Source organism: Parus major, chromosome 12 (genome assembly GCF_001522545.3).
Source record: "Parus major isolate Abel chromosome 12, Parus_major1.1, whole genome shotgun sequence".
NCBI lineage: Eukaryota > Metazoa > Chordata > Aves > Passeriformes > Paridae > Parus > Parus major.
The window spans coordinates 5,477,426-5,504,102 of record NC_031781.1 but is presented as its reverse complement, the minus strand read 5'-3'; the positions used below and the strand labels follow the sequence as shown (position 1 = coordinate 5,504,102).

Sequence of the window (26,677 nt, the reverse complement as noted above, 5' to 3'; positions counted from 1 at the left end):
CCTTGTGCTTTGCCTGGCAGCCAAAGGGCTGAAGCTTTGTCTGGACTTCCCTTGCAGAGTGTGACTGTGTGCACGGGGAATGCAGCAGCGGCGTGGCTGGGAATGGGAGCTGCACGTGCTATGGAGGCTACACAGGCCCCAGGTGTGACCAAGGTAAACACACTGGTAGCTGCAGGAGGGCTGGGAGAGCAGACCTATGATACGGGCTTGGGTGTCCCTGAAGGGGCAGGGAGGCACTGAATAGGTTGGGAATGTAGAGGAAAGGTGATTTGAGCATTGGAGATTGAGATAGAGGGAAGAGCTGGGGTCTACTCCCCACTTTGTGACAGGGGTTAAGATGTACCATCTTCTGTATGCCTCTGTTCTTTCTCTGGACACCAGCCAGATCCCTTTTCTCAGCCTTGGGGGAACTGACTACGTAGGCTGCCAGGAACTTAGAGCTGCCTGCACTGCTCCTATCCTCTGGCTTTTGTGCCAGTTTGAGGTCCTTGGAAAAAACATTTGCCTTTATTTCCAGATATTCTGTGAGGTTAATTATATCTTCTACCAGTGCCCTACATGCTCTTTGCTGTGTGATTGCAGAGCTCCCCCTTTGCAAAGGTGTGACGTGTGAGGCCAACAGCGAGTGTGTGGTGAGGGATGGGACAGCCATGTGTGACTGCAAGCCAGGCTACAGAAAACTGGGCAGCACTTGCCAAGGTGAGAAAGTTCTCTGTGACCCTAAATAGTCCTGTTTGGAAAAAATCCTATCACACTGCTGTCTGCAGAGGGGTTTGATTACTGTGAACACAATGCCTACTTCACTGCAGAGATTAAAAACCCTTGTTTTTCAGGAATACCTGTAAGATAAAGGACTAAGCTTTTGACTCTCCTCTCACTTGGTCAGAAAAGCAAGAAGTGAATTAGAGTTGCAGGTTCCACCCAGCACTCACTTACAATTATATGTTAAATAGTGTCAGTAGGATGCTGGTGAGTCTGAACCAGTTTAAATAATAAGGTGTGGAGCCCAAGGAGTTCTTCACTGATTTAAAATTTAAGTTTGTGAATTGGTTTCCTTAAAATAAAGTTAATGAGATGCATGGGATAAGCTAGCAATGGATAGCTGTTTTCACTGACTCTTTACAGGTTTTGCTGACCAAATTGCAGTTTCATGTATCCTCAATCCAATTTCATTCATGTATGTTCAACCCAAGCATCCTCTGTCACTCACACTTCTGTTGCTGAAGTAACATGGAAAATGTGTCATCCAAATTCCTCAGAATAAAACCCCCCAAACATCTGCTGTCTGGAATGATTTCATTCCCCTGTGAAATTTTAGAAGTTAAATAATACAAATTCTTTATCCTCCATTCTTTCCATGCCTTGCAGTATGCTGTGCTGCATCAAATGCTCTTTTGAAAACAGAAGCTTGGTTCTGCTCACCTCTAATCTCTTTAATTGCAGCTCAGGATCCTTGTTCTCCTTCTCCATGTTCCTTCTTTGCTGAATGTAAAGTTCTTGGATCACGTACATATGAATGTACCTGCAAAGAAGGATTCCAAGGAGATGGAAAGATTTGCCAGCCCATTGACCCTTGTGTTGACAACAATGGAGGCTGCCCAGAAAATTCTACAATTTGTGTTCGCAGACGTGTAGGAGAGGTAAGGGCAATAGCAAGGTCTGAAGCATGGCCAGGGGAGAAGTTCTTCACATGAACTCCTGAACGTCTTGGTCAAATCTGCTCTTCTCACCTCAGATTTTGCAAAGGGAAACCAGACAGCTCTTTTGTAGGATAACTCACAGGGTAAAAGATGGTGAATGTATGATGACTATGATGACTGTGTTGCCTTCCCTTAGGCAATTTGTGTTTGCAAGCCTGGGATGAGTAGGAAAACTCCTTCATCTGAGTGTCTGGCATTTCCCAGCGATTGCCGGCAGCACCATTGCGACGTGACTGCCACGTGTGAAATGAACTCTCAGGGGACTCCTAGGTAAGCCAGCTTAAAAACTGCAAATAAAGAAGCTTATTCTGCAGCTAGAATGGAAACTTGGTTTGAATGAGCTGAATTTTGAGGAAACTGAGGGTGATCTCAGGAGTACAGGCCAGAGTCGCACTTTGAGAAGAACCTGTTTGTAACAAACCTATTGAAAGTATAGTTTTACATCAGTCATTGTAAATTATTGCACATGGGTCACAAAATACTTTAAATCAGTCTTCTGTGATGTGAGCTGGAGGTGTAGCTCTACTGCCAAGCTAGTGGTGGTAGAAGTTAATAATCAGTCATTAAAAAGATGTACAGCTTGTTTGCTCACATTTGTGCACATTTGTTTCTGAGGAATACGACTTTGTCAGGCCTGTAAGCAGTAAATAAATTAGAGTTGCAGAGTGACAGAGAAAGGGGAAGTTGAGTGAAAAAACACCAGACCTCACATAGTCCTTTGGAGCAAAACACCTGCAAGTTTGTAGCCCTTAGATGAGAAATATGACTGAATAGAGGATCATTTTTGCATAATGGCCTCTCAAACACCAGAGAAAGATTCACCAAGAATTTTAGGTGTTTTCAAGAAACACCTAAAGCGGAGCTTCTCTGAGACACTGAAGAGGGAAAGAGCAATCCCATCTCCTTGATCCTTCCTTCTCCAGTGCTGCTAAAATTATTGGAATCCACTTGCTCATTGTGTGCTCCAGGCCATGACTGAAACACAGTGGCTTCCCTTTCTGAAGATCTGTTAGCACAGTGCAGGACACAGTGTTCAGTGCAGTCCCTGCCTTACAGATCTCTTCCCCAGCAGCTGGCACTGAGCCCTCTGAGGCTGGAGTGAGGTCAAATTCCTCCCCTGTGTCGCATGTCTTTGCATGGCTGAAACAGAAAGAGCAGAGCTGATACTTGGACAAAGCCCAAACGGGAAAAAACATCTTTGGTAGTCTCTGAGTGATGACTACAAATCCGTGTGAATCAGGACAGAGATTTTCACATGTAGATAAGCTTTTCTGGAAAAGTCATTAACCTGTCTGGGCCCCTCAGTGAGTTCCAGATGAACACATCAGTAGCTACCTGATGTGCTTGGGCTGGCTTCTCACTGAAGCCAAGGGGTCACGTAGGAGCTGTTGGATAGATTGTCACTTAGCCTGTGGGTTTTATGCATTACCTCAGATTTTCAGATGCTGAAATTACTACTAACCAGAAAGGATAGATATATAATTGTGAATTGTCAATAATTATATTGCAGCAATTTGTACCCTGAACTCTTGAGCAGACAATCCTTGTGTTGCTTGTATCTAAGAAAGCATCTCCATTCTCTCTGGGGAGATACAAATTGGATTGCCTGGCAGAAATGTGCATCTTTTATTTCCTGTCACACAGTTTTGCAGAAATTACTCAGCCCTTACCTGCATCCCTTGAACATCAAGAGTTCAAGGCCAGGTTGGGTGGGGCCCTGAGCAACCTGGTCTAGTGGAAGATGTCCCTGCCCATGGAAAGTGGGGTTTGAACTAAGTGATCTTTAAGGTTCCTTCCAACCCAAACCATTCTATGGTTCTAAGATCTTGGAGATGAGATTGGTTTTTCAAGTGTAGATACTGACATGTTGTTCTACTTGACAATAGTTGAATGTGTTGCAAACTGGTTTTTAATGGTTTGTTATGTTTCATCCCTGTCTCATAGCTGTGTGTGTAAAGAAGGGGAGATTGGAGATGGGAGAAGTTGCTATAAAGATCTCTTGGGTGAGATAAATCAGCATAATTTGCGAGGAAGGTTTGCTAGGAAGCTAAACGTCGCCAAGAAAATGTTTGGTAAATGCTTTTTGATTTTGCTTGGGGGATGGAGCAAGCTGGGGACAGGGTAGCAGTGCCAAACTCCCTCTGCTTCCTTGTAAATGAATATTTGTTGCTTGAACCAGGCTGACAATGTGTAGATTGAGTTGTGCTGTTACCAAGAGGAATATTTATTGCTGTGGTTAAACCTTCGCTGCCTAACTACTTCACACTACCCCTCTTTTTACAGTTTCTGGGTGCTCAACATTGCTGACTAAATATGGGCCCTTCACAGTCTTTGTACCATCCCTTCTTCCCATTCTTGATAGAATGGAATTCAACGTAAGTTTTCTTGGTTTTAAAAAATTTTTGTCTTAAGGTTCTTTCCTGCTTGAGCTCTGCATCCTGTAAAAACTGATTGACAGAAGAGAGGAACTTTGGCATGCACTATTTATAGAAATCATCTCTTGGGAATATTTTTCATTGGTTAAGTTGCAGTCTTATAGAGGATGTTACATCCCTCACATTATTTTAAAAACCTCTGTTTCTTTCTTCAATAATGGCAGAGGTTTTTTGTTTATTTTTAATGTCAGGAAGTGTAAGACTTTCTGGCCATTCTTCTTGCAAAGCTCAAACCTCTTATGTAAGACTATTCTTAAAACTTTTAAGTGGCTTTTTACTACCTGAGAGTGTGATTTTCAAAAGGGGCCAAGTATTACACTAAAATACTGAAATACAAAAATAGTAACTTCTGGGTCCATAGAAAATGTATCAAGAGAGGCCCCCCAGCTGCCTAGTCTATCTGTTTCCCCAAGGATCAGTTCTACCTAAATCAGTATTGGCAGAAGATTGTTCTAAAAAAGCACCAATGATGGTAAACCCAGAGAAGAAAGAAAGAAACTAAATGTAATTTCAGCAGATTAGACCACCTACATGGTCCAGCATAGGCAAAATTGCATTTGGGGAACTTCAGCAAATTTTATAATCTGGAGCATGCAAGGGTAATTTTTAATTTGTCCAAGTCAAATCAGTTTTTGTCTAGGGGATTCCTCTAATGTCCCTTGCAGTGTCTAATCTGTCTCCCTCTTGAATGTGTAAGCAAAAAGAATAGTTTTGCCCGAGTGCTACTCCAGTGAATCAAAATTAAGAGGAAAGCTCAGTCTTGTATGCTAAGAATTTCTGTGTGTGTGTTAGCTGGGAGAAAGGTGGTAAATGACATTTTTGAAAGAACATGTTATTTTTATTTTTTATGTGGGCTTTCCTCCCCAAAGGACAGCACTGCTGAGCAGTTGTGCAGAATGCACATTGTTCCTGGGCTGCACATGATAGAAGACATGATAAAAGCCAAGAATATGTGGACCTTGTCAGGACATCAGCTGACATTTTCTAGCCAGGTAAGGAATCTCCTGAAGGGCTGGGGCACTGTTTTCACATAGGACAGGCTGGAGCTTGAGCATGGTTTCCTTGATGGGCTTCCTTTACCAGAAAACCTTTTTCTATGATCAAAACCAGAAGCTTCTTTGTGCAGTCTAAAGCACACCAAGCAACCACATGTCCTGTCTCACAGATAACCAAGAATCTGACATGTGAATGGTCTTTCCATGCTCTCTATAGGAGCTGTGTTCTGGAGAAGAGAGTTTTCCCTACACCTCAGCAGCTACAATATCCACATGGTTGACATGGAAGAGGCAACAAAGTCTCCCTTCAGACTGAATGCTCCCTTGGAGTTTGTGTGCTTTAACACAGCGACAAGCTGAACATTTCTTCTTCTAGTTTCCCTTTTCCCCTCTTTCTATTTTATTTTTCTTAGTCCTCCTAGCCAAGAAGTTTTCATTGTTGTGTTCTGATATGGAAGGCTCTTTTTTTTCCTTTTCCAATTGACTCACATTTTCCGGTATCCACTGCTCTCTCTCTCTCCATCCTGCATCTTTCCTGCAGGCAAGCTCACAGGTGGCCAAGGGGGAGAGCCCTGTGTTTCCTCTCTGAGGATCCAGCCTTGGCCTTGAGGTCTAGGTCATAATACATCAAAAGGACAAAGCACTTCTGGGAGCAGGGGAATCCGAACTGAGTGTGTCAATGCTCCGTTTAAAATTCTTTTCTGTTTGTTTACTCAGGAGCCTTTTGATTGATCTGGCAAGTCTGCACTCCCCTTCTTTTGTTTCAGAGTCCTCAGTGATGTGAACTGACATTTAGGGCAGGGAGGACCAAATCAAAATGCACATGGCAAAAAGAAAAACACAGGAAACTGTGCTTCTCTGAACTTGAACCATGGCTGCAGCACCAAGACTTGGATGCTTAGTTTGTAAATTAACCTTGGGACACCATCACACACCAGGTTTCAGTGCATGGAACCATACAAAGTGGAAGAGCCAGACAAGTGCCTTGTAATTCAGTGAGCCTGGCTGCTCTGGCTCTGTTTTGAAATTCCTTGTAGGCTTAATGAGTCAATAAAAGCTGCAGTCAAAGCTGTAGTTCCAGGATTGCCTCCAAATCAGCTATGTGGTCAGGGCATCCTTTTGTGATCCAGAGCTGTGATCAAGCATTGCCCAGACTTAAATCTGGAGCAGGGTGTCCCAGGTGAGGTCTTTTTTATTAAAAGTACCATTCAGGATCAAAATATCACCCAAACTCAAGTAGGGTGAGATGCTTGTCTTACACCCAGGCCATCCCTTACATTTACTTTTTCAAGAGTAACTCTGGCTGTGCCTTCCCCTTGCTGACCCATAAGGACTGATTTATAGCTGTATCATGGTAACACACATGTACCACAAGGAAATAACCTTTTCTTTTTATTATTACCCAGACATACATCAAATCTTTCCGGTATCAAGACCTGCCAGGGGAACTGTACAACATCTTGCAATCAAACCTCCCATCAGCCAATGGGGTCATACATATTGTCAACAGCCTCAGGAAAAAAACCAGCCCTGACAACCTCAGAAACCCACAGGTACAGAGGCATTCATATTTCTTCTCTTTTGTGGGACAGCAGAATAAACATTTTTAAAAAAAGCAATTTTCATAATTAATCTTCCAAATCAGTGAGGCTATTTTTAAAAGGGAAAAGGCTATTCATTTTGTTTTTAGCTCTGATAAGGCCTGTTAGGTATTATTAAAGTACCTTTAAAAGTAGCTAATAGTATTGTATAAGCCAGATAAAAAATTTACCGTGATGCTTTTACAGTGCTTGGATGAAAAGAGAATTCTACTTTCATGAATAAAATCATAGCAAATGAGCTCTTCTTCAGCTGTATCTTACAGAATATGTATCTTACAGGACAAGTATTGAAAAGCATTTTTCATATAAAAATCAAATTAAGATCTTTTTTAATTCGTCTGTAATGCATTTTGAAATTATAATCAAAAAGTCATCTGTGTGTTAAATGATTTAATCATCAGATTGTGCCCATCTCTTTGAGGAAGTCTCCTGTAGTTCTTTACATGCAAACCACAAGCTGGGCATTCCAATATGTCCTCAGACCTGGCTTCAGCCCCAGCCATGTTTTCCTCTTTGTAACTTCTTGCAGAAAACCATTGGTGAGATCCTTGCTTCAATGGAGATCTTCAGTAGATTTGAAACTATACTGGAGGTAAGCAAGTTTGTGTCTGCTCAGGAAGCTGTGGTATTGCTACTGTTTAAAGCCTGCTGCTGATTTGGGGAGAATTTTGAATAGCATTTAAATACATCTCAGTGGTTTGGCTTTCTTTCTGGATGTTTTATTCTGTGGGGTATTTTTGTTTTGTTTTGTTTTGTTTTTAATTTATTTTCTTACTTTACCTAAGCAAATCAATGGAAAAGATGGAGTTTTCACATCTGTAGGGGATCTGGCACAAATAGCAAGGGTACATGCCTCTTTCCCATCTTGCTCCCCCCATCTCCTTCCCCTTGTCCCTGGAGAGTTGTTCTCCAAAGCATGTTTAGTTCTTGACCACAGATGAGCCTCTGTGTGTGTGCTTGTGTGTTTAAAGCATGCAGGGAGCATTAGCCAGGAACTCCCTTGTTCATGTTTGCTGCATTCCCACCAGTGACTTCATTGTCCCAGCTGTGGTTTTGTGGCACTTACACTTCTGTTGTATCACACACCCATCCCTGGTGTCCAGCTGCCTCTTGCACATTTTGCTTTACAACAGCTCTGCCTTTAGTGAGCTGTTTAATATTTCCTCTCACTTCCTGCTGGACCCTCCCTCAGTAATCCATGATGAAATCTTCTGTTGTTTTTGCAGAACTGTGGCCTGCCTGCAGTACTGGATGGACCAGGCCCCTTCACTGTGTTTGTACCCAGCAATGATGCTGTGGATAAGCTGAGAGATGGAAGGCTTATTTATCTTTTCACAGAGGTGAGAGCCCATAGTACTGTAAGACATCCTGAGCTGGCTGAGTTGCACTGGGCTGTGCTGGAAGGACTTTGTGCAATGGAACTGGTCATTGCTGAAAGTTATTTTCCCTTGGGGTGGCTAAACCGTTTCTTCTGTAAGGCTCTAGGAGAGAAGTGGGTGCTGATAGAACTTGCAGTGAGAAATATGGTCAGCCAGATTGCTTAAATCTGGTGTTTGGCTTTGATTCCTCACCCCAGCTTTGGGCAGGGGAAAATGAAGGAACTTATTCACTAAGTGAATTCACTGCTATTGGCATTGTCAATCAATGGTTAGAAGAAAATGTAGTTGCCTCCTCTTACTCCTGAGCTTTGAAGGGGTATCTAATTCTCATGTTCTCTCCTTTCCTTAGGGCATAAATAAGCTTCAGGAACTGGTGAAACATCACATCTACACTTCAGCAGCGGTAAGGCAGGCAGCTCTAACCCCAGACCTCCTTCAGACCAACTCAACCCTTTTGTCTGGCATAGAAGTCACAGTGCTGATGACTTCAGTTGCTGCTCCTTGGACTTCCCTTGGAGGAGCAGAGATGTTACTCAGGATCTGATGAGGCAAAATGTTTGCCATGAATGGAGCTGCTAAAAGGGACAGTTGTGCTCTCCATCAAGAAGCACTGAGTTTTCTGGAGTTTTAGTGCTCCCTATTTGGATGGCCTTTACAATGAAAATATTGTCCAGCATAGTTTGCTGTAGGACACAGAAATAACAATTGTCCTGGTTCTCAGAACTCTCAAATCATTAGGTTTCTGACTACAGAAGCTGCAGTTTACATTTTTTTTCTGCCTTTAAGTTTATTTTTTTCCAGTCAAAATATGTTCTCTATTATACTTCTGGCTGAACTTTCACTGTTTATTGAATATGTCCTAGAAAAAAACATTATTAATCTGACCCTACTTGCAGCTGTATTAGTAAGAGACACTGATAGTGATACTTGATTTCGGCTGTGCTGGACAGTTACCTAAACAAGGAATGAAAACCAAGGCAGCTGCCACCAGCACTGCTGTGTTTGTGGTTTTGCAAACAGTTCACACAAAGTCCTGGATTACCCTCTGACCCATTGCTTGTTCTTAAGGTATTTCATGAAATATAAATGTTAAGTTCCCTTGAGAAGTTTTTCAAGTGGCAGGAATCACAGAAGGATTCTGTAGTGTGCACTGAAATGACCCTGCTTTTTCATGGTACCACTGCCTTGTGTTTTATTTCAGGTGACTGTAGATCAACTGATAATGATGCCACACATTGTTACAATGGCTAACCAGATACTTACCATCAACATTAGTGCAGATGTAAGTGTGAATCAAAATCCTTTGGGGCAAGCCCTTCTTTGCTAGGAGAAAGTCTGCACGTGATTCTTAACAATGCGGTTTCAGCCAATCTCTGGTTTCAGCCAATCTCTGCTTCCTCCTCTTCTTAAAAAACTAGACTTAAATGAAGTCATTAGTTTGCTTCTTAATCCAATCTGTGATTCCACTAAGAGGCTTGACCATTTGTGTGGTTGCCCTTGATGTTGTGAACTATCTGCTTCCCTCACTGGTTTTATGTAATTGATCCTGTCTAATGAGCTAAAATTGTGTTTCTGCATCAGGGAAGAATTCTGATGGATGAATCAGGGATCCCATTAAACATGAGAGACATTGTGGCTTCAAATGGTGTTATTCATACTTTGGATGGCATCTTCATCCCTCCTTCAATCGTTCCCATTTTGCCTCACAGATGTGATGAAGAGCAACATAAGATTGTGATGGTAAGTCAGCTTCTCCCGTTCTCACGCTCAAGCACAGCTGTTGCTTGCTGTGCACCCCACACTCACCTGGAGGGCCAAAAGCAGGCTGTATAAACTGCATTTGGGAAATGTGGTCTGTCTAAGAGCTCCCCTGGTGTGAACTTTGGCAGTACTGTTAGTGTTTTTCCTGCTTACTCTTGGCACTGCTTTCCTGCTAATCAGCAAATGTCCCTTGTAGGTTGTTGTTCTTTCTATGCACCCATCCTACCTTTGATTCCAAAGTACATTTGCCTTTTCCTTTATATGATCTTCTTCCCACTAGAGCTGCTAACTCAGCTGACAGTGCTTTGTTCCCACCTCTGTCAGCACTGGTGTCCTATAACCTGGACAGGATGCAGGAATTCAGTAGCAGGGCCTACAAATGCTGTGCAGTATTCTCACATGAACTGTTTCATACACCTTATCTGAGGTGCTTGCTCCCCAGTTTGATCACTGGTAGGTTACTGAGGAAAGAATATGAGGCTCTGACTAGCAAGAGGTTTGGAGAGACACAGTGGATCCCAAGGGGCAAGAGTGTCCACATAACTTGCTGATTCAGTGAGTCTTGCTGCTTAGATGCCCAAAGTGCTTTCCAGCCTAGCAAGATGTGGCAGAGAAACTCAGAGAGTGCAGACCCACCCCAGCTTCAGGCAGGTACAAGCATCTCCTTGAGACATATGAGAAATTTTATTTAAGTGATGAAACTTGTCCCATTTCAGAGCAGTTAAATATTTCAGATCCATGTTGTGAGGTTTTGGATATATGTACTGGAAACAGTAGCTCTGTAGCATTCTTGGCATGGGGAAGGGGTTCCTTTGAGAAGATTACATTTTTGCCTCTTCTTTTCTTAACAGGGCTCTTGTGTGGATTGTGAGGCCCTCAACAACAGCATTTGCCCACCTGGCAGCAAGGAAATGGTAAATACTTGTAGTTATTTCTGTAATTTCTTTGTATAATGACAGACACACTGACATTGCTGACTCAAGTTACTTTCAAATAAATAGGGAGCAGCAAAAGCAGCCTCTAAGTAGAAGGGGCAGCAAAAAAGCAGCAAAAGTAGAGAGGCTTGTTAGAAGCTTTGTGATCCCAGGCTGTTGCCCACTGAATTCTCTGTGCACTCTCTTATTCTGGAGTCTGCTTGTGAATCAACGTGGAGCACAATGAGAAATTCTGGTCTAAATGAAATTGTAGACTTGCAGTTTTTAGCACTTCTGCTCTGCCTCAGGCAGAGCTTTCCTGCTCACATGCAGGGTTTGCCAGCTCCTCCAGAGTCTCAGAGGCAAACCTGATTCCACAAGTACCATCCAGTACTGCCTCTGCCTATATCACAGCCAGAGAATCACAACAACCCTTCTGCTCTGCTGAGGGTGAGAAACAGTTTGTTCCTGGCCTGTGTTCCCTGTTGATTCAGAGATGAGCAGAGCTAGCTGAAGCTGGAGGAAGGAGGAGTGCTGCTGTTTGTTATCCCATGCTGAGGTTAGCAGAACAGCAAGTTCCAGGAAATTGCAGTGTGAAGGCCAGACCCAAGATGTTTTTTGTGAAAGCCCGAGAGGTGCTCACCACCCTTAAACCCTTGGGTGTCTGACTTTCAGAACTTGCTAATGCTGTCTCAGCATGGATGTCTGAAGTAGAGATCTGCAAAATTACCAGTTGCTCACTTTTCTCTCTGATTGAGGCTGACAAAGTCAGAATCACCTGGGGCCCAGTTCTACTTGTGCCCAACTCCAACACAGGTCACTGAGCATTGTTACAATGTTATTTGCAGCCCTTTCTCCTATGTTTTCCTCCCTTCATCTCACCTCCGTCTTTTTCCTTCCTTCTCTCATTCTATCATTCTCTCCTTACTCTTTCTATGCCCCACTCTCCCTCCCTTCTTTCCTCTCCCCTCTCCTATCTCTTTCCTTCTCTCTTTCTTACCCTCTATTTCTCCTCCTGGCCACCCTTATCTCCCCCTTGTCTCCTCTCCCTCCCTTCCTCTCCCGTGCTTGCTCTCTCCCTTATCACAGATTCTATTATTAGAAACAAAGAGCAGCACCTTGGCTCAAGTTTGGAAACTCTTGGGAGCAAGAGGAGGCCACTGTGTCCCTTGGCTCATCCTAGGCCCTGTCACAACTGCGTGCTGTTCACCTTGGCTCCTCAGTCAACTTCCCCAGCTCAAAGATAGGCACAGTTGTGCTCTGCAGCACAAAGAGCAAAGAGGAAGGTTGTTTTGTTAATGGCTTGTTTTGTTTGTGCAGGAACCAACGCTTTCCCCAAAGGAATGTGTTTACATCCATGATCCACAAGGCCTGAATGTCCTGAAGAAGGGGTGCGCCAGGTACTGCAATCAAACCATCGCGGTGAGTGTGATGGAGGAACACGTTCCCTCTGAAAGGAGCTCAGCTCTGCCCTTCCTCATTCCCCAGGAAGAGCTCTGAGTCAAGAGGGCTGCATGGGAGCAAAAGGAAATCTGTCCCAGGACCATCACACAAATGAGCTACCTGCTTTTCCTCTGTCCAGGAGAACACAAGAACCAACCCGCTGCAGATGTACAAGGCAGCTCAGTTAAACCAGAGCGCAATAAATAAATAAAATAAGGCATCCCTGTTGTGACCAGCCAAGCTGTAGGGCACCATGATGGTGCAGTGTTAACTGGAGTGTCCCAGCTTTAGCATTTCTCCCAAAGGAAGCTGAGCACAGGGAAAGTGCTGTAAGCTGTGAAGTGATTGCATCCTGTTTATGAACCGCTGTCAGATGGTTTAGGAAAGTCTATCTTGGTGAATTTATGGATCTCGTGTTTGTCTGCAGCTCCTGAGCTCTCACAGTGCCAGCTCTATGGAATGATTTGTGGCTGTTTTATTAAATACTGCTGATTGTATTCTGATTGTTCTTCCTTTGGTCAGTCATGACAAGGCCTGCAATCCAGGACTGCTACATCCCTCCACAGGAATGCAGTCCTGGGCAAGGATAAAGTAAGAGTGAGTGGACCAGCACTATTAAAGAATTAAAAGTTCATAAAAAACATGTATCCTATGTGTTGAAGTCACAGAACAAACACAAAATAATGGTTTGTTCTGAGAAGAATTGGCTGTGAGCAGGAGGAGGGTCATTGTTGAAAAATAATTTAGGTTCATGAGCTCCTAAGAAACACAGATGCTAAATTCAATATTCTGTTTCCCTCCATGGCAGAGACAAGGACCAGAATTTGAGAATTATGAGCACAGGATTACTCTAGGAAATTTTTGTTAAGTCATGCCATACCTTACCACTCTTGCTTTTTTTTTTTTTCAGAAACCTGGATGCTGCAAAGGGTTTTTTGGTCCAGACTGCATACCGTGCCCAGGGGGGTTTTCCAGTCCATGCTATGGCCGGGGCAATGTAAGTGTGGAGGAACCTTCTGCATTGCAAGGAGCAGGTGCATCAGTGTGGCTGGAAAGTGTAGTTTGAGATAAGTACAATTCAAAGTTTGTGCTCCAGGGATGAGCCTACAGAGGTGGTAGCAGAAGATCCAGGGAGAGTGGCATATATTTATTGTGAATTAGGTCATGGCTGTTGGGCACAGCTCTGGCTGTGTGGGATCTTGTATTACTGCCACCACTCTTCAAAGTCCTGTTTGTTACTGCAAGTATCAAAGTGTCTTTGATGGATATCAGTGCCTCAGCATTTCAGTTTCAATCACTTTGGGTTTTTTCTTGTTTTCCTTCCAGTGCAGTGATGGTATTCAAGGGAATGGCAACTGTCACTGCTTTGAAGGTTTCAAAGGCACAGCCTGCCACATCTGTGCAAACCCAAACAAGCATGGCGAGAACTGTGATGAAGGTTAGTAACTCTGATGGAGACACTAAAAGAAAATTTAGAGCAAGGATAATGGTGCAAATTCATGTATATTTGATTTCCTTGTGGCAAGACCAGCATCATGAAAGAAGTGACAAAAATGTCATTATGTGTATCCCTTCAAACTACATGTGGAGAAAACATGTTTGATATGACATTGGTGATATTTTGGAAACATCATCCTAATTTAGATCTCTCCTGTTAGGAAACAAAAGACAGTTGACAGTGACCTTCAGCTTGATAGCCTAAATTTGAGTCTGTTGTTACAGCCTATAGAAAATATGGACTCAGGAAGCTGCAGGATCTGCTCCCTGGCCAGACTTGATTTGTGATGGATGTCTCTCAGCAGACATCCTTCTGTTAAAAAAAAATAATGGAATGATTATTTGGTGCCACAAGAGATTGTGAAGGAAAGTTGGGAATCTACAACTTGTGGTGGACTCTGGACTTTTTGTACTTACTGATCTTACTGCCTGTCCTTAACAGATTGTGGCTGTGTCCATGGTGTCTGTGACAACAGGCCTGGCAGTGGGGGGGTGTGTCAGTCCTGGTCCTGCAAGGAAGGCTACACTGGGAAATTCTGTGACAGGACATCCAAGAACTGTGGTCCAAGCGGGCTGTCCCAGTACTGCCACCAGCACGCTGTCTGCAGCCTCAATGACACAGCAAGGTCAGTCTCTGGGGCACGTTCAGGGGCACATTGTCACTGTACAGGCACATGGCTGCCACTCCTGTGGCTGTGTGTGTGTCTGTGGACTTGGTGCACAGGATTGTTTGAGTAACTCAGCCAACCTGCTGGTAGTAAGTCTTGCTTGCTTGAGGGACTGCTCTACCTGTGTCCCTTTTGTGTTTATACTTTCAAGGTGCATCTGCATGGATGGATATGAAGGGGATGGGTTTTCCTGCCAGCCCATTGACCTGTGCAGTCAGCCAGAGCGGGGAGGTTGTTCACAGAATGTAAGTGGGGTCAGCCTGTGCAGCGTGGAGAGGCAGCTCCTCTCAATCAGAGCAGGGATCCAGGACTCCTGGGACTGTTACAGATTTTCTGTACTAATTTTTCCTGTCTGTCAGATGAGGTGGAATAACAAGTGCCTTGGCATAGTCATTGTAAAGATGTTGATCATTTGGGTTGGTGCCAAAATGTGACACTCCATGGATAGTTTGGCTGGTTCACATCAGATATTTTACCAGCCCACAGATTTGCTGTACAGATAATTTTTGGTTTGCAATGATATTCCCCTCAAGCTCTTCTTACATGTATTACTTTCTCTGTAGCTTAACTGTGAGATCCAACTCATATTCCCAGTAACCATCAACACTATATTTTTGTCTGTGGTTAAAGACTGTGGTGCTTCATGTTGGAAATTACTGCCAAATGAACAGACCTCATCATAAATTAGACCCTTCAGAAGAAGGGTCATAAATTAGACCCTTGTCAGAAGAAGACATTGGGCTTTCACACCCTGTCCCCAGTGCAAGAATCAGAGATGGTCAGTCAAAAATTCTTCACAGTGTAAGGAAGGAGATTTGTTGCTGTATTTTCATTGCACTTTCTCCCTTCTGCCGGGTGTAATTCCTTCTCTCTCCCTTCTCCTGAAGGCCCTCTGCACCAGTACAGGCCCTGGCACTGCCACCTGCCAGTGCAATGTGGGCTGGACTGGGGATGGCAAGGCCTGTGTGCCCATAGACAACTGCATGCTGGAGAGCAGAGGGAACTGCCACCTCAACGCCGACTGCATTTACATCGGGCCTGGGCAGGTATGGGCAAAGCTAAGCAGCCTGGTGAATTAACACTCCCTCAGCTGCTCTGCTTGGATTGCCAGAGGCAAAAATTGGGCTGGCCAGCAGCCAAGCTTGCTTGTCCCCTCCCAGAAACACCAGCTGCAGCATCACATTGCAGTTGCATGTGAGGTGCACTGGTGTGTTCAGGACTGCTGCTCACCTCTGGTACTCGTGCAGCAAAGGGACAGGTCTACTACAGGAGCACTCTGTAATACAGCTTGACCTAAGGCACCAGTTGCTGCATCCCCCTGTCCCCAGACCACAGCACTGAGGAGCATGTGCAGCTGTTCAGACAGTCTGTGGAGGGAGTGGGCCAAGAGCAACACATGTTGAGGTAGGAGGAAGGTGCACATCAGAGGAGCCTTCTCAGGGTGCTGCTTCTCCCCATGAGCATGGCGAGCATTGCACAATGTGCTGAAAAGGGGTACAAAAGCTGTAGCAGGCTTTGGTGAGGTGAGATGTGCAAGTGCTCTCAGATATCTTGAAAGCAAGAAGCTTTTAAATTAACTCCTCTTTCTCCATTCACAAAGTCTGTGTTATTCCCTAAAAAGCTGGGAATAAAGGAGGAGACCATCATCTTCAAGTGTCCCCCACAGCCAAGTAATGCAAGGGATCAGTGTGCTTGAATAACCAGGCAGCTTGTGTGCTGTGATAGAGGAAGATGCTCTGCTAAGGAAACAACTCCACATTTCCAGGTCTTGAGGGACCAGGAAGAAAACTTGGAAAAATAAATTAAGGATAAGTTTTGCTGCCGTAGACAATTTTTGGATAGTAAATGAAGATGCTCTGGTAAGTCTATAAAACTGAAATGTCTCTTTCTTGCAGAGCAAGTGTGTCTGCAAGAGGGGTTATGCTGGCGATGGCCACAGCTGTGATGCCATCAACCCATGCCTCATGGACAATGGTGGCTGCCATGACCTGGTGAGTAGTTAAAGAGCTGTCCTCAGGCTGGCATGGCAGGGGAGGCTCACCTCTCACTGACAGGTTTTGCAGCAGCCATGGCATTGAGAAACTTGCAAAGGTTTATGTTATGTCATCTTACTGGCCTGCACTGATGTGCTCCAAAGACAGATCCTCTAATTTGTGTGGGTTCAAACAACCAAAGCAATCACCTAGGCTTAGCTGAATGAGGGGAACACTAAGTGCCACCATAAGGGCAGCAGGTGGAAGGTGTTTGTGTATGCTACTCTAGCCCAGCCTTGGAAGGCTAGAATTCAATTCTGAGACATACGTAACACTACATAAGCTGTGTTTGCTCTCTGATTTCTTCTTCATTTCCTTGTATTTGCAGGCTACATGTGTACCCCTTGGAGGAGGAGAGAGATCCTGTGTTTGCTCTGAGGGCTACGCTGGGGATGGCATGACGTGCTATGGGGACATTCTAAAAGTTAGTGAAGAGCAAATGTCTGAGGCCTTTTTGAGACTGGAGAGAACTGGCTCTGCCCTCTCTATACTTTTCCCTGTTACCTGAGTTGACTCCTTCTACCAGCATCAGCCTGAAGCTCAAGTGTGTTCCAAGTCCACAGGGACAGAAGTAATGCCAAGACTAATTACTGCCAGTGAAGCCATAATTTCTAAGCTGCTTCACCTCTGTGCAGGGAGCACCTGTCCTGTGCAATAAGTTCACCTTTCCTTTGTTGTTTGGGAAGTTTTTCAGGTCAGAGCTGTCAGGCCTATTTTCTGTCATTAGAAATATCAAAGGCCATTGTGGAGTCAATCTTTTGTCCCTGATGCACATGAACTCATTGCAGATGAGTTGAAAAGAGTTTGTTTATTTGGAAATATATTTTTTAATGGGCTGAAGTTTGGTTTTAGAAATGCCCATCTTGCCTCGCAATACATGGTGCCTGTAATGGTTGTGAAGTGAGAATGTCAAAGTCATTGTTGCCAGATTTGATATTGCAAAGGGCTCCTTTCCCCCACCCTGAGTCCCCCAGCCCTGTACCCTGTGCTCAGCAGAGGTAACTCTTCTCTTGTTTCTATTTGAAAGGAATTGGCCAGGAATTCCCACTTTGTAGGCTTCTATGACTGGGTTAAGGTAAGAGAAACCATGGGACACCCACACGGGTAAGTTCTGAAGATGTGAAGTCCGTGAATGAGTCTGTTAGAGGACAAGCAATTCCAAGTTTCTTTAGAGAAAACAAAACAAATCAAAGGAGAAATGGTTACAGAGCAGGCATGTAGAAAAGCTGTGGAGTTTGTGGTAGAATGAGGGTCATGAGTGTGTCTTGGGGGCTTTGTTCCTCTCACAAGAGGAAGCTGAAGCTGTGTTGAACTTAATTTTCATGATTGTACCATCTGTAACTCCTGGCCATCAAAAAACAGCACAGAAGAGAAAGAAGGATAGCATTATAACACTGTTTTTCTGAAAAACATCCTTTGGGACATTAGACTGCATGTTTGTTCCTTTTCTCATTGCTGCTTCCCTGTCTCTAGTTTGGGAATAAGAGAGATCCTCCACAGATTGCACCAAATCTGTGGAAACACACTACGATGGACAGTCTCTAACTTGAGCTTTAGCTCACCTGGCCTGCTGCATACAAAATTTCTTTTGCCAACAATCTTTTGCCAGTTATTTTTGTTCCTCCCCCAGGGCTGATGCTGGGGATTAAAAAAGTGTTTACAGATACTATTGAATGTGTTTGAAGGAAAACTGAACTGGGAAGGTAGAGCTTAAAGCAGCAGGTTTTCCCTTGGAAAGCAGGTGTCAGCTGTTTTGGCTAAACCACCTGTGGCATTCATTGATTGCCATGCCCAGGAGATCCTGCTGTGCTGCTGGGCACCTGCCTTGTTCCTTCACATCTCCTTCACCTTACTGCAAGAGTGGGATGGCTGACTGCTGGGTGTATTTTGCACAGTAGATGTGACAGTGGCGTGTCTTATTTGTTCATTTTTGTGCTTTGGACAACAGAAATCTCTCTTCAGCATCCCAGCAGGAGCCACTGCCACTGTTCTGGTGCCATCAGAGACAGCTATCAAGAACCTGAGCAATGCTGACAAAGATTTCTGGTTGACTCCTCACATGTTGCCGTTTTTAGTCAGGTACGTGGAGCCTCCTGCTTTTGCTTTACTGGGCCAAACAACAGTAACAGAGCCATGAAATGGATTTTTTCTTGTGCATGACCAAAAATGAGATATCTTGAGATAAATATAGAAGCAAATTTAAATATCTAGCAGGCAAAAATTAAGGAGGAATTTAAAGCATAACAGACCACAAACCATGGGAAGTGGGATTATTCTTGTATATTTGCAGAGGGATTTTCCCAGTCAGATGGCATCAGAACAATTCTCCCCACTGCTCTCTCCACATGCTAAACTACTTCCTGTGGGAGATGTGAATGTTGGGTGGTACAGTCTTATCTCCCTGTCATTACCAGCAGTTCCCTAATCTTTTCTTTATCTGATTTTGTTCCCCTCAGAGCCCACTTCCTTGAAGGTGTCTTCACTGCTGAAAGGCTCAAAAAGTACGATGGGCCAGAATTACCCACTCTCAACCCACAGACCAGATGGCAGATAAACACCACGAGTGGCGTAAGGGTTTCTTACATAAGGCTCATGTACCAGTGTGAAATTTAACTGCTGAGGGGCTGCTGTATCCAGTGGAGAGCCTGGGTGGGACACTGGTGCCCTCAAATGCAGGCTTCTTTCAAAAACTGTACCCAGATTAACCATGTGCAGCCTTGAACAAACAACGTATTTGTTTTGAACTTGCTTGGCGCTTCCTAACCCTTTTGCTTCTCCCTCTGGTTCTTGTGCAGGTATTGACCATCCAGAATGCAAGTATAGTTGTCAGTGACATCCCTGCCAGCAATGGCATCATCCATGTCCTCAGTAAGGTCAGTACATGTGGCACTGGGAAATGCTGCAGTTGTAGCAGCAGGTTTGTGTAGCAGCCTCTGTGATAGGGCCAAGGAGGAACACATCTGGACAGTTAGCAAGGGATATAAAGCCAAAATATATGAGGTTATCACAAGGTCCTGACAGATGTTTCCTGTACAGCAGCGTTCAGTGTTTAAAGCATTTGTCTCCAGGACCAGTGGGAGGAGAGCTCCCCTTCTCTTGGCTGATATAAGAGTTCAGGCTATTGCAGGACTGCAGGATTGTGTAAAATGAGACCTTTTAATTTCCTTTCTTGCAAGCAGGGCAGGAGTCCAGTGAAATTCTCCTCAGCCCCTTGCTCAGCCTTGCTCTGAACCTGCATTTTCCACAGGTTTTATTGCCATCCCCAGGAGATATCCCACCGAGCCCTCCTGGTCTGCAGGAACAGCTCAGCACAGTGGCCTCGTTCAGCATATTCAAGGAGTTGCTAGAGGTAAGCAGTCAAGGTGAGCACAGCTGTCACTGCCAGGACAGTCTTTTGAGCAAATGCCCACCTTATCCTGTACTTTGGGACCTAACTTTGGACTGCCTGGCAAGAAAGGGAGATGGTGTGTCCTACATGGGGGATCTTCTAGGAAAGCTTTTGAGCAGCCAAAGAGTTACATAATTAGATCTCTAGATCACTGGCATGTGTTACAGTGGAAGATGACCTGTCTACTGCAGGTGCTCTGATACCTATACAAGGCAGAGAAAACCAGAGGAAAGGGAAGGCTTTTTCATAACTGGGAAGCTGGTCTTATGCCAGTCAGGACAGGGAGCAACCAGTCAGATGTGTGGGCCTGGATAGAAGTTGTATATCCCATTTTCAAGCATATCTTCTTGTCTTTGTAACTGATCTTACGTGTGGTTTGGGTTTTGGTGAGTACAAGGGTAATTGCTAATGTTACTGTTTGGACATTTTTTAGGAGTACCAGCTCATTGGGAAAGTTGAGTCCTCTGAGAAATACACAATTTTTGTTCCTGGAAATAATTCCATTGAGGAGTACTGCCGTGCTGCCAATGTGACCCAGCTGGTAAGCTCACTGCTTGCTTGCAGTTCTAATATGTGTTGTGGTGGGTGCAGGGCCATGTACACGGACAGAAAATAAACAAGCTCAGGGGATTTCAGCATGCAGAGGAGATAAATATCTGATGCTAAAAACTGGGAGAAATGTGGCAGAGAAATGAGAAGATTTCCAGTGGTGTTGCAGTGGGATCTGAAAAGAATATTTGGACTCCAAGTGCAGAGTAAATTAGTATGTGGATAGATGGCACAACATGTTCCACTTCCTGGCTGGCTGTGGCAGTTTTCAGACTTATGAAAGGTTCCAAAAAACATTAATGGGTTCATCAAGTGTCAGAATCATCAAATGTGATCAGTCATCTGCAACAGAGAGTTACTAGGCTCTGTGGGCTTAATTAGCCATTACAGGTGCTTAGGAACATTTTTTATGCCATGCCTCCAACTGAATTGCAGTCTAGGAAGTCAAATGACGCCAAACATTTGTATTTCTGTGGATTTAGGACAATGAAACAGTGCAGTACCACATTGTACTGGGAGAGAAGCTCTTGCCTGAAAACTTGAGAAGTGGAGTTCATAAGAACAGCATGTTAGGGCTCTCCTTCTGGCTGATGTTTTACCAAAACAGCACTCAGGTAAGGGTGGCAGGCTGTTCTGCCATCTGAGACTTTGGCTTGACCTATCACTTCCTAAGGCTGGTGACCCACTACTCTGGTTTCTCTTTTGCACACCCTCACAAGTTTCCTGCTGGGACTGTCTTGGAGCTGCCAAGCAATCCATGCAAAAGGAGCTGAAGGTTATTGTCTCAGCTGTTATCTCCTGCTTTGCAGAAGTTTGTCAATAATATTCCTTTGGATGGAAATTCCTTTGAGACGAAGAATGGCATCCTGATTGGGGTGTCCCAGGTGCTCCAGGTCCAGAAGAATCGCTGCACTGCCAATACCACCACCATACTGAAGGTAATGGTGGGGACCAAGGAGCTGACACCATTTCACAGGGCTTCTCCACCTGCTGGGCCAAACTGATGGATAACAGAGAACCTACCTTAGCTGTCCTCATGGATGAGACAGTAGCTTGTGGTGTAACCCAGATGAGCCGCATGAAATGGGGCACTGTGGAGATTTGGCTCTTCCTACTTGGAGATTCTGTACATCTAATGCAGCTCTTGTGCAGATCATGTTCTGTTCCCTTGAGGCTCCTTGCTGAGCCTCCCTCACAGTGCCAGCCATGGGGCTGGCTAGTGCAGGGACTACCAGATACTCAGCTGTGGAAGGAAAATCCAGCCCAATTTTTGCATGCCATGACAACATGCATGAAAATGCTCCCTGGTTTACCTGGGAGTCACGGCCAAAAGTCCAGCTTGTGTCTCATGGCAATTGAGCCACTAAACCTGAAGGTTGCAGTGTCAGACTGAGGTAAGTCTGCCTGCTACAGACCAGGAAAATAAGTATTTGCAGCCTTGTGCGAAGGAACCCCAGGGCTACAAAAATCTCTGAGACTCAGGAAAGGTATAGCATATGATCTTTTCTTTTGGTGTTTTGAGCCACAAAGATAAAAACATCTTTGTCCCAGCCAGCAGCCTGTAGAGCAGCATTTGTAATTCAAGATTAGTGCTTTGGTGTGATGTGGATAGAGGGCACACTTGTGACTTGTCCTGTTCTCTGTGCCCTAGTCAAGGTGCGGCAAGTGTGAGAAGGGGATCAAGTGTCCTTCTGGATCAGTTCTTGTGGTGAGTCTTGGATTCATGTGACAGCCCACAGATTGATTGCAGATAGTGCTTTGAGGTCCTTTTATTGCTCATCTTGATACCTGAAAAGATGTGCCCTTGAGTCCTCTGTGGCTCATCCCTTGCCAAGGTTTGGAAGAAAAAGCAGAAACCAAGGCAGGGTTACACAGGAAAAACATGGACATGAATCAGGAAGCTCCACCCAGAGCTGACACCAAGCTTTGCCTGAATTTCAGGTACCCTTTAGTTTTCCCACTTAACAGGGAAGAAGAGATGTCTTTTTTTATTTTATCTTTGACTCTTACGGCATTATCATCAAGGAAAGCAAATTTAGGGATGCCTGTAGCACTTTCCCTGCCTGGACCATTGATTTGTTCACACAGATGGGCTGGTTGTGCCTGCAGCTTGTTTGTGAGTGAGTGACAAACATTTCCAGAGAGGAAAATAAGTAAGCATTTCGTTTCCATGCTGGCTGTGAATTGTCTAGCAGCTACATCTGGCTTCTTAGGCCTCGCTGCTTTACCCTATTCCCAAAAGTTCCCAATTCCTTTTTTCTCAGTATTCAGACTAACGTGTACCATGGGTTTGGCAGGTGAAAAACAGACTCTGTGTGAAAAATAGACCCTCACATCCAGAGATGCCTCATTGGTCTCACCTCTGGATAGTTCAGTTTTTTAGGGCTATTCCTGCCAGATACAAAGAACACTGCCATATGCAGCAAAATGTACATTGTTTGTCTAAATATTGTAGTAATATCTCCTGTCTGTGTCTGTGCTGATTATATCCTCAGGACCCTCCTGGAAGCAGGAATCTCGCTCACTGTGAATTGCGCTCTGCGGGTACAAGAATACTGGGCTGCCATTTCAACTGTGCTAAAGTTTTTCTGGTGAGAAAAACATTTGCCTCTGCTTCATTTTGGCAAAAGCAAGATGGGTGTCAGAAGCACAGGCATGGAAGTGCAGGCTGTGCTGAAATCCTGGCTGTGTTTGTACCTTTGTGTAGCTGAGACTGGGGTTGTCTGGGAATTGCTCTCCATCCTGGAGGTGGAGGGTACTGGAACAACAAAAGATCTGCAGAAATGTCTGCACAGTGATGGATTGGGATCTGCTGCTTCGGTACTGTTGCTCTGGGTTTTGTCCTGCAGAGGAAGAGAAGGAGTTGAATGTTTGCAGTCTGGTTTCCTAAGGAAATGAGGCATGAATGATGGAATTCTGCTTGTGCCTGTGCCTTCCCGAATAACTGATGACTCACTGGAGCCAAATGAAAGGGGGGAGCAGAAGGTCTCACACCTCATGTTTTGTGTGTTATGGCCTCTACCAGTTTTGTGAAAATGGGCTCCTGGAAGAAAACACTTAAAGAGAAAATGGTAAAAGAAAGACTTGTGTGAATTTGACATCTTATAGGTGTTGCAGCATCACTTGGAAAGTTTAGAGGGAATGAGAAATTGAAAAGGGAGACAGGGAATTAGACTTACTGTACTCACACAGAGAGTTTCAGTCAGCACTTGTACCTCTTTTGGCACTTTTGCATTGCTTCATTAGATGGTGTTTCTCATCATCTGTACTGCCCAACTTCATCCCATCATGATTTTCTTCCCTCCATGGATAGATGCAGGAAAAAGTGAGAGCAGTTAAATCAGGCTTTGAAACCAAATCACGTCCTGGCAGAGCCTCTCTCTGCCTGGCAGACAGACACACTGGGGACACAGGCAGGAGCTAGGCTGGAGTGGCACAGGATATTTCAGTTCCTTACCAAAGGGCCTGTGTTTCTCAAGGGCAGTGCAAACTTTTACATGAAGCTCTGGGCAACAGAACACCCCATTTCAGGGTGTTCACTCCATCCTACATGCTCCTTCCATTTCTTGTTGGAAATTATGGCTGTTACACAGAGAGGGCAATCAAGCAGCTCCCACAATAAAGCTGTACCTTGTCTGTGCTGCACAGGATGGCTCACCCCAGCTTGTTCTTATTGGTTTTCCAGAGGTCCATCTGCTGCCCTGGCTACTACGGCCACATGTGTGAGATGTGCCCCGGGAAGCCAGGCCAGTGGTGCTCTGGGAACGGGGAATGCCAGGATGGCATCCAGGGCAGCGGGGAGTGCCGGTGCCTGGAGGGTTTCCACGGCACTGCCTGTGAGATGTGTGAAGTGGGACGATACGGAACCGACTGCAAATCAGGTGACACCGATGGCTGTGGCAGCTTGGCTCCACCAAACTGCTTGCAAGGGCAGAAAAGTGGCCACATCTCAGCTCTCTGGAGGGGTGGTGGGAGCAAGACTCTGAGATGGGCAAATGGCTGTCAGGTCTCTGAGAAAGAGACGGCAGGAGTGAGCACTTGTGGCCAAATAGAGGAGTGGCCCTGTTTTGCATCCTCAAACCAAGGCTGTGCTGTGCTGTGCTGCTCTTCCTGCTGCCACCCCAGCTACAGCAAGCAGAGGCAGGTGGTCTCTTGCTGGGCTTTTTGGCCTGGCAGTGAGGGATCAAGAGCTGATACTCCTGTGACATTTTCTTCACGGCAGTTTGATGTGTTGCATTAGGAACAGAGCAGCCAGTGAAATGGTAGCCAGACTCTGCTGGTGAGCCCTGGTTGGTTTGACAGTGGTGTTTGTATTTTTGTATTTTTGTATTTCCCCTGCAGAATGTGCCTGTGACAATGGCATTTGTAACGATGGACTGCGAGGGGACGGGAGCTGCGAGTGCTTCCCAGGGTGGATGGGCCCTACCTGCCAGGAAAGTACGTGAGTGTGAAGGGGCCTCTGGGGTAACAGTGGCAGAGAAATCTGAGGAATCCTGAGTTGTCAGAGCAGCTCTGTCTGCTCTGGCCACAGAGTCACATGTACTCTGCATTCTCCCAAAACCTTTTCAGACTCTGCTTTCTCATTCCTGCACACAAGCTGCATTTGCTGTGACTTCCCCAACAGTACACGAGTCTTTGAGCTATTCTGGTAAACCAAGAAAAGCCTATCCCTGCTTCTTCCTCCTCTGAGATTAGAGGTACCTCAAAAACAGCCCTTTGCTCTGGGAGAGAAATGGGAGCTTTCAGCCACATTGGGTTGGTCATGACTCCTGTTGCTTTCCTAAAATGTGGCAGGGCTTGATTTGAAAAGGCCCCAGTGTATTTGCTGAGCTGCTTTTTCTGCTCACAGATTCAGTCACTCAGGTGAGCTCAGGCTGTGGTCTGCAGTTTTCAATAAATCTGTTATTGTGTGTCAGAGTAACACATTGAAGATGGATTTGGGATTTTGATTAGCATTTGGGTGAGGAGAAACCTTCTAAATACCTTCTAAATACCTTGGGATTTTAAAGGTTTGTACACAAAGGTTGATTTTATTGTGAATTTAGAATTAGAAATCAAGCAGAGCTGTCCTATCTAGTGTAAATGTCAAGCATGAAAGCAGTTCATCTTTTGCTTCAAAGGGGCCAAAACCAAATGGCTCTCTGTTCTGGATTGACAAGATTTCAGTCTTTGTTTCATTCCTACCAGTGCAGAGGGCACACAGATAAAATCAAATGGAACCATTAGCTCAGACAGAGAACTTCAAATTCAGTCCTTTGCAAAGTGCCAAAACATAAATCCCATGAGATTTTCCTGCTCCCACATAGGACAAGAGAGTTAGCATCACTCCTGGTTTGCAGGCTCCTTTTCTCTAGATGACAGAAATGGCCCCAGCTAAAAATTCCAAGTTGTATTTGTATTTTCTCTTGCAGGAATCAAGACTGACTTATGCAATAACACTTGCCATCAAATGGCCAAGTAAGTGCAGACAAGTGGCTGAGTCATCCATGTGTGTTTTTCTGCGTTTTACACAGGTGACTGTGGCTTAGGGCTTGGCAGAGGCCTGGCAGAAGGTGCCTACTCATCAAAGATGTATAATTATCAGTTTCTTTCTGGGAACTCTCTTTGGACCTGAGCCACGTGTAATCTCCGCAAGGATTTTGTCTGTCCAAGCTCTAAGTTCCTTCAGCATGTGTGAATGGGAGAAATTAGAGACTCCAGGGTACTCCAAGGCTGGCCTTATTCATGGAGAAAATCAACCAACCATTTACAAGCTCTTTCTGCCCTTGCCAAGGAATGAAACAGGACAGGAATGACTCCCTTGTGCTCCCTTCTCCATCCATTATCCACACTCCTGTTCTAGGCAGGGACCTGCCATCCCCCTTGTGCCTTGCAGAAGCTCGTGGGTGTGGTGAGGGTGCACTGTGGGAGGCCTGAGCTGGACAACAGGGCCTGGCCAGCATGACTGGAGTATTTGGAGCTGTAAAGGAATACCTTGAATGTGCCTCCTGTCATTGTGGTCTCATGCATATGCCAGAGGATGTGTTGTCAGTGATTGTTTATCCCTGTCTTGTTTCAGCTGCCTCAACAGTTCCACAGATTCCCAGCCTACCTGCTTCTGCTCTGCTGGATACACAGGGAATGGGACCCATTGCACAGGTGTGTCCAGAAAAGACAAGGTGAAATAAACAGCAGGAAGTTGCCAGAGGAAAGATCATTCAAATCCTTTTCCTCTCAGCCATCCACCATGAACTCTGCCATGCTTTGGTAGAGATGTTTTCCAGTCCAGAGCTTTATACAGGATGCTCCTGATGTTGCTAAAGCCTGCAAGAAAG

The 26,677-nt window shown here is 44.9% G+C and overlaps 1 protein-coding gene across 4 annotated transcripts in view; it reads left to right on the top strand.

Moving 5' to 3' along the window:
* STAB1 (stabilin 1) overlaps nucleotides 1-26,677 on the top strand; it is a 53,814-nt gene that overhangs the window by 11,504 nt on the left and 15,633 nt on the right. For all 4 annotated transcript variants that reach the window (XM_015640947.2, XM_015640948.3, XM_033517587.1 and 1 more), the window contains 36 exons: nucleotides 58-153; nucleotides 583-699; nucleotides 1,444-1,640; nucleotides 1,837-1,970; nucleotides 3,645-3,772; nucleotides 3,984-4,075; nucleotides 5,005-5,127; nucleotides 6,537-6,683; nucleotides 7,261-7,323; nucleotides 7,958-8,071; nucleotides 8,460-8,513; nucleotides 9,312-9,392; nucleotides 9,692-9,850; nucleotides 10,723-10,785; nucleotides 12,106-12,207; nucleotides 13,139-13,225; nucleotides 13,555-13,666; nucleotides 14,168-14,351; nucleotides 14,545-14,638; nucleotides 15,281-15,439; nucleotides 16,289-16,384; nucleotides 16,755-16,850; nucleotides 17,454-17,501; nucleotides 18,375-18,505; nucleotides 18,883-18,994; nucleotides 19,222-19,299; nucleotides 19,674-19,775; nucleotides 20,248-20,355; nucleotides 20,846-20,977; nucleotides 21,173-21,301; nucleotides 22,015-22,071; nucleotides 22,859-22,954; nucleotides 24,049-24,244; nucleotides 24,705-24,800; nucleotides 25,775-25,820; nucleotides 26,422-26,501. In XM_015640947.2, the coding sequence (XP_015496433.1) occupies nucleotides 58-153; nucleotides 583-699; nucleotides 1,444-1,640; nucleotides 1,837-1,970; nucleotides 3,645-3,772; nucleotides 3,984-4,075; nucleotides 5,005-5,127; nucleotides 6,537-6,683; nucleotides 7,261-7,323; nucleotides 7,958-8,071; nucleotides 8,460-8,513; nucleotides 9,312-9,392; nucleotides 9,692-9,850; nucleotides 10,723-10,785; nucleotides 12,106-12,207; nucleotides 13,139-13,225; nucleotides 13,555-13,666; nucleotides 14,168-14,351; nucleotides 14,545-14,638; nucleotides 15,281-15,439; nucleotides 16,289-16,384; nucleotides 16,755-16,850; nucleotides 17,454-17,501; nucleotides 18,375-18,505; nucleotides 18,883-18,994; nucleotides 19,222-19,299; nucleotides 19,674-19,775; nucleotides 20,248-20,355; nucleotides 20,846-20,977; nucleotides 21,173-21,301; nucleotides 22,015-22,071; nucleotides 22,859-22,954; nucleotides 24,049-24,244; nucleotides 24,705-24,800; nucleotides 25,775-25,820; nucleotides 26,422-26,501 (3,909 nt within the window). The remainder of the gene's footprint in view (nucleotides 1-57; nucleotides 154-582; nucleotides 700-1,443; nucleotides 1,641-1,836; nucleotides 1,971-3,644; nucleotides 3,773-3,983; nucleotides 4,076-5,004; nucleotides 5,128-6,536; nucleotides 6,684-7,260; nucleotides 7,324-7,957; nucleotides 8,072-8,459; nucleotides 8,514-9,311; nucleotides 9,393-9,691; nucleotides 9,851-10,722; nucleotides 10,786-12,105; nucleotides 12,208-13,138; nucleotides 13,226-13,554; nucleotides 13,667-14,167; nucleotides 14,352-14,544; nucleotides 14,639-15,280; nucleotides 15,440-16,288; nucleotides 16,385-16,754; nucleotides 16,851-17,453; nucleotides 17,502-18,374; nucleotides 18,506-18,882; nucleotides 18,995-19,221; nucleotides 19,300-19,673; nucleotides 19,776-20,247; nucleotides 20,356-20,845; nucleotides 20,978-21,172; nucleotides 21,302-22,014; nucleotides 22,072-22,858; nucleotides 22,955-24,048; nucleotides 24,245-24,704; nucleotides 24,801-25,774; nucleotides 25,821-26,421; nucleotides 26,502-26,677) is intronic.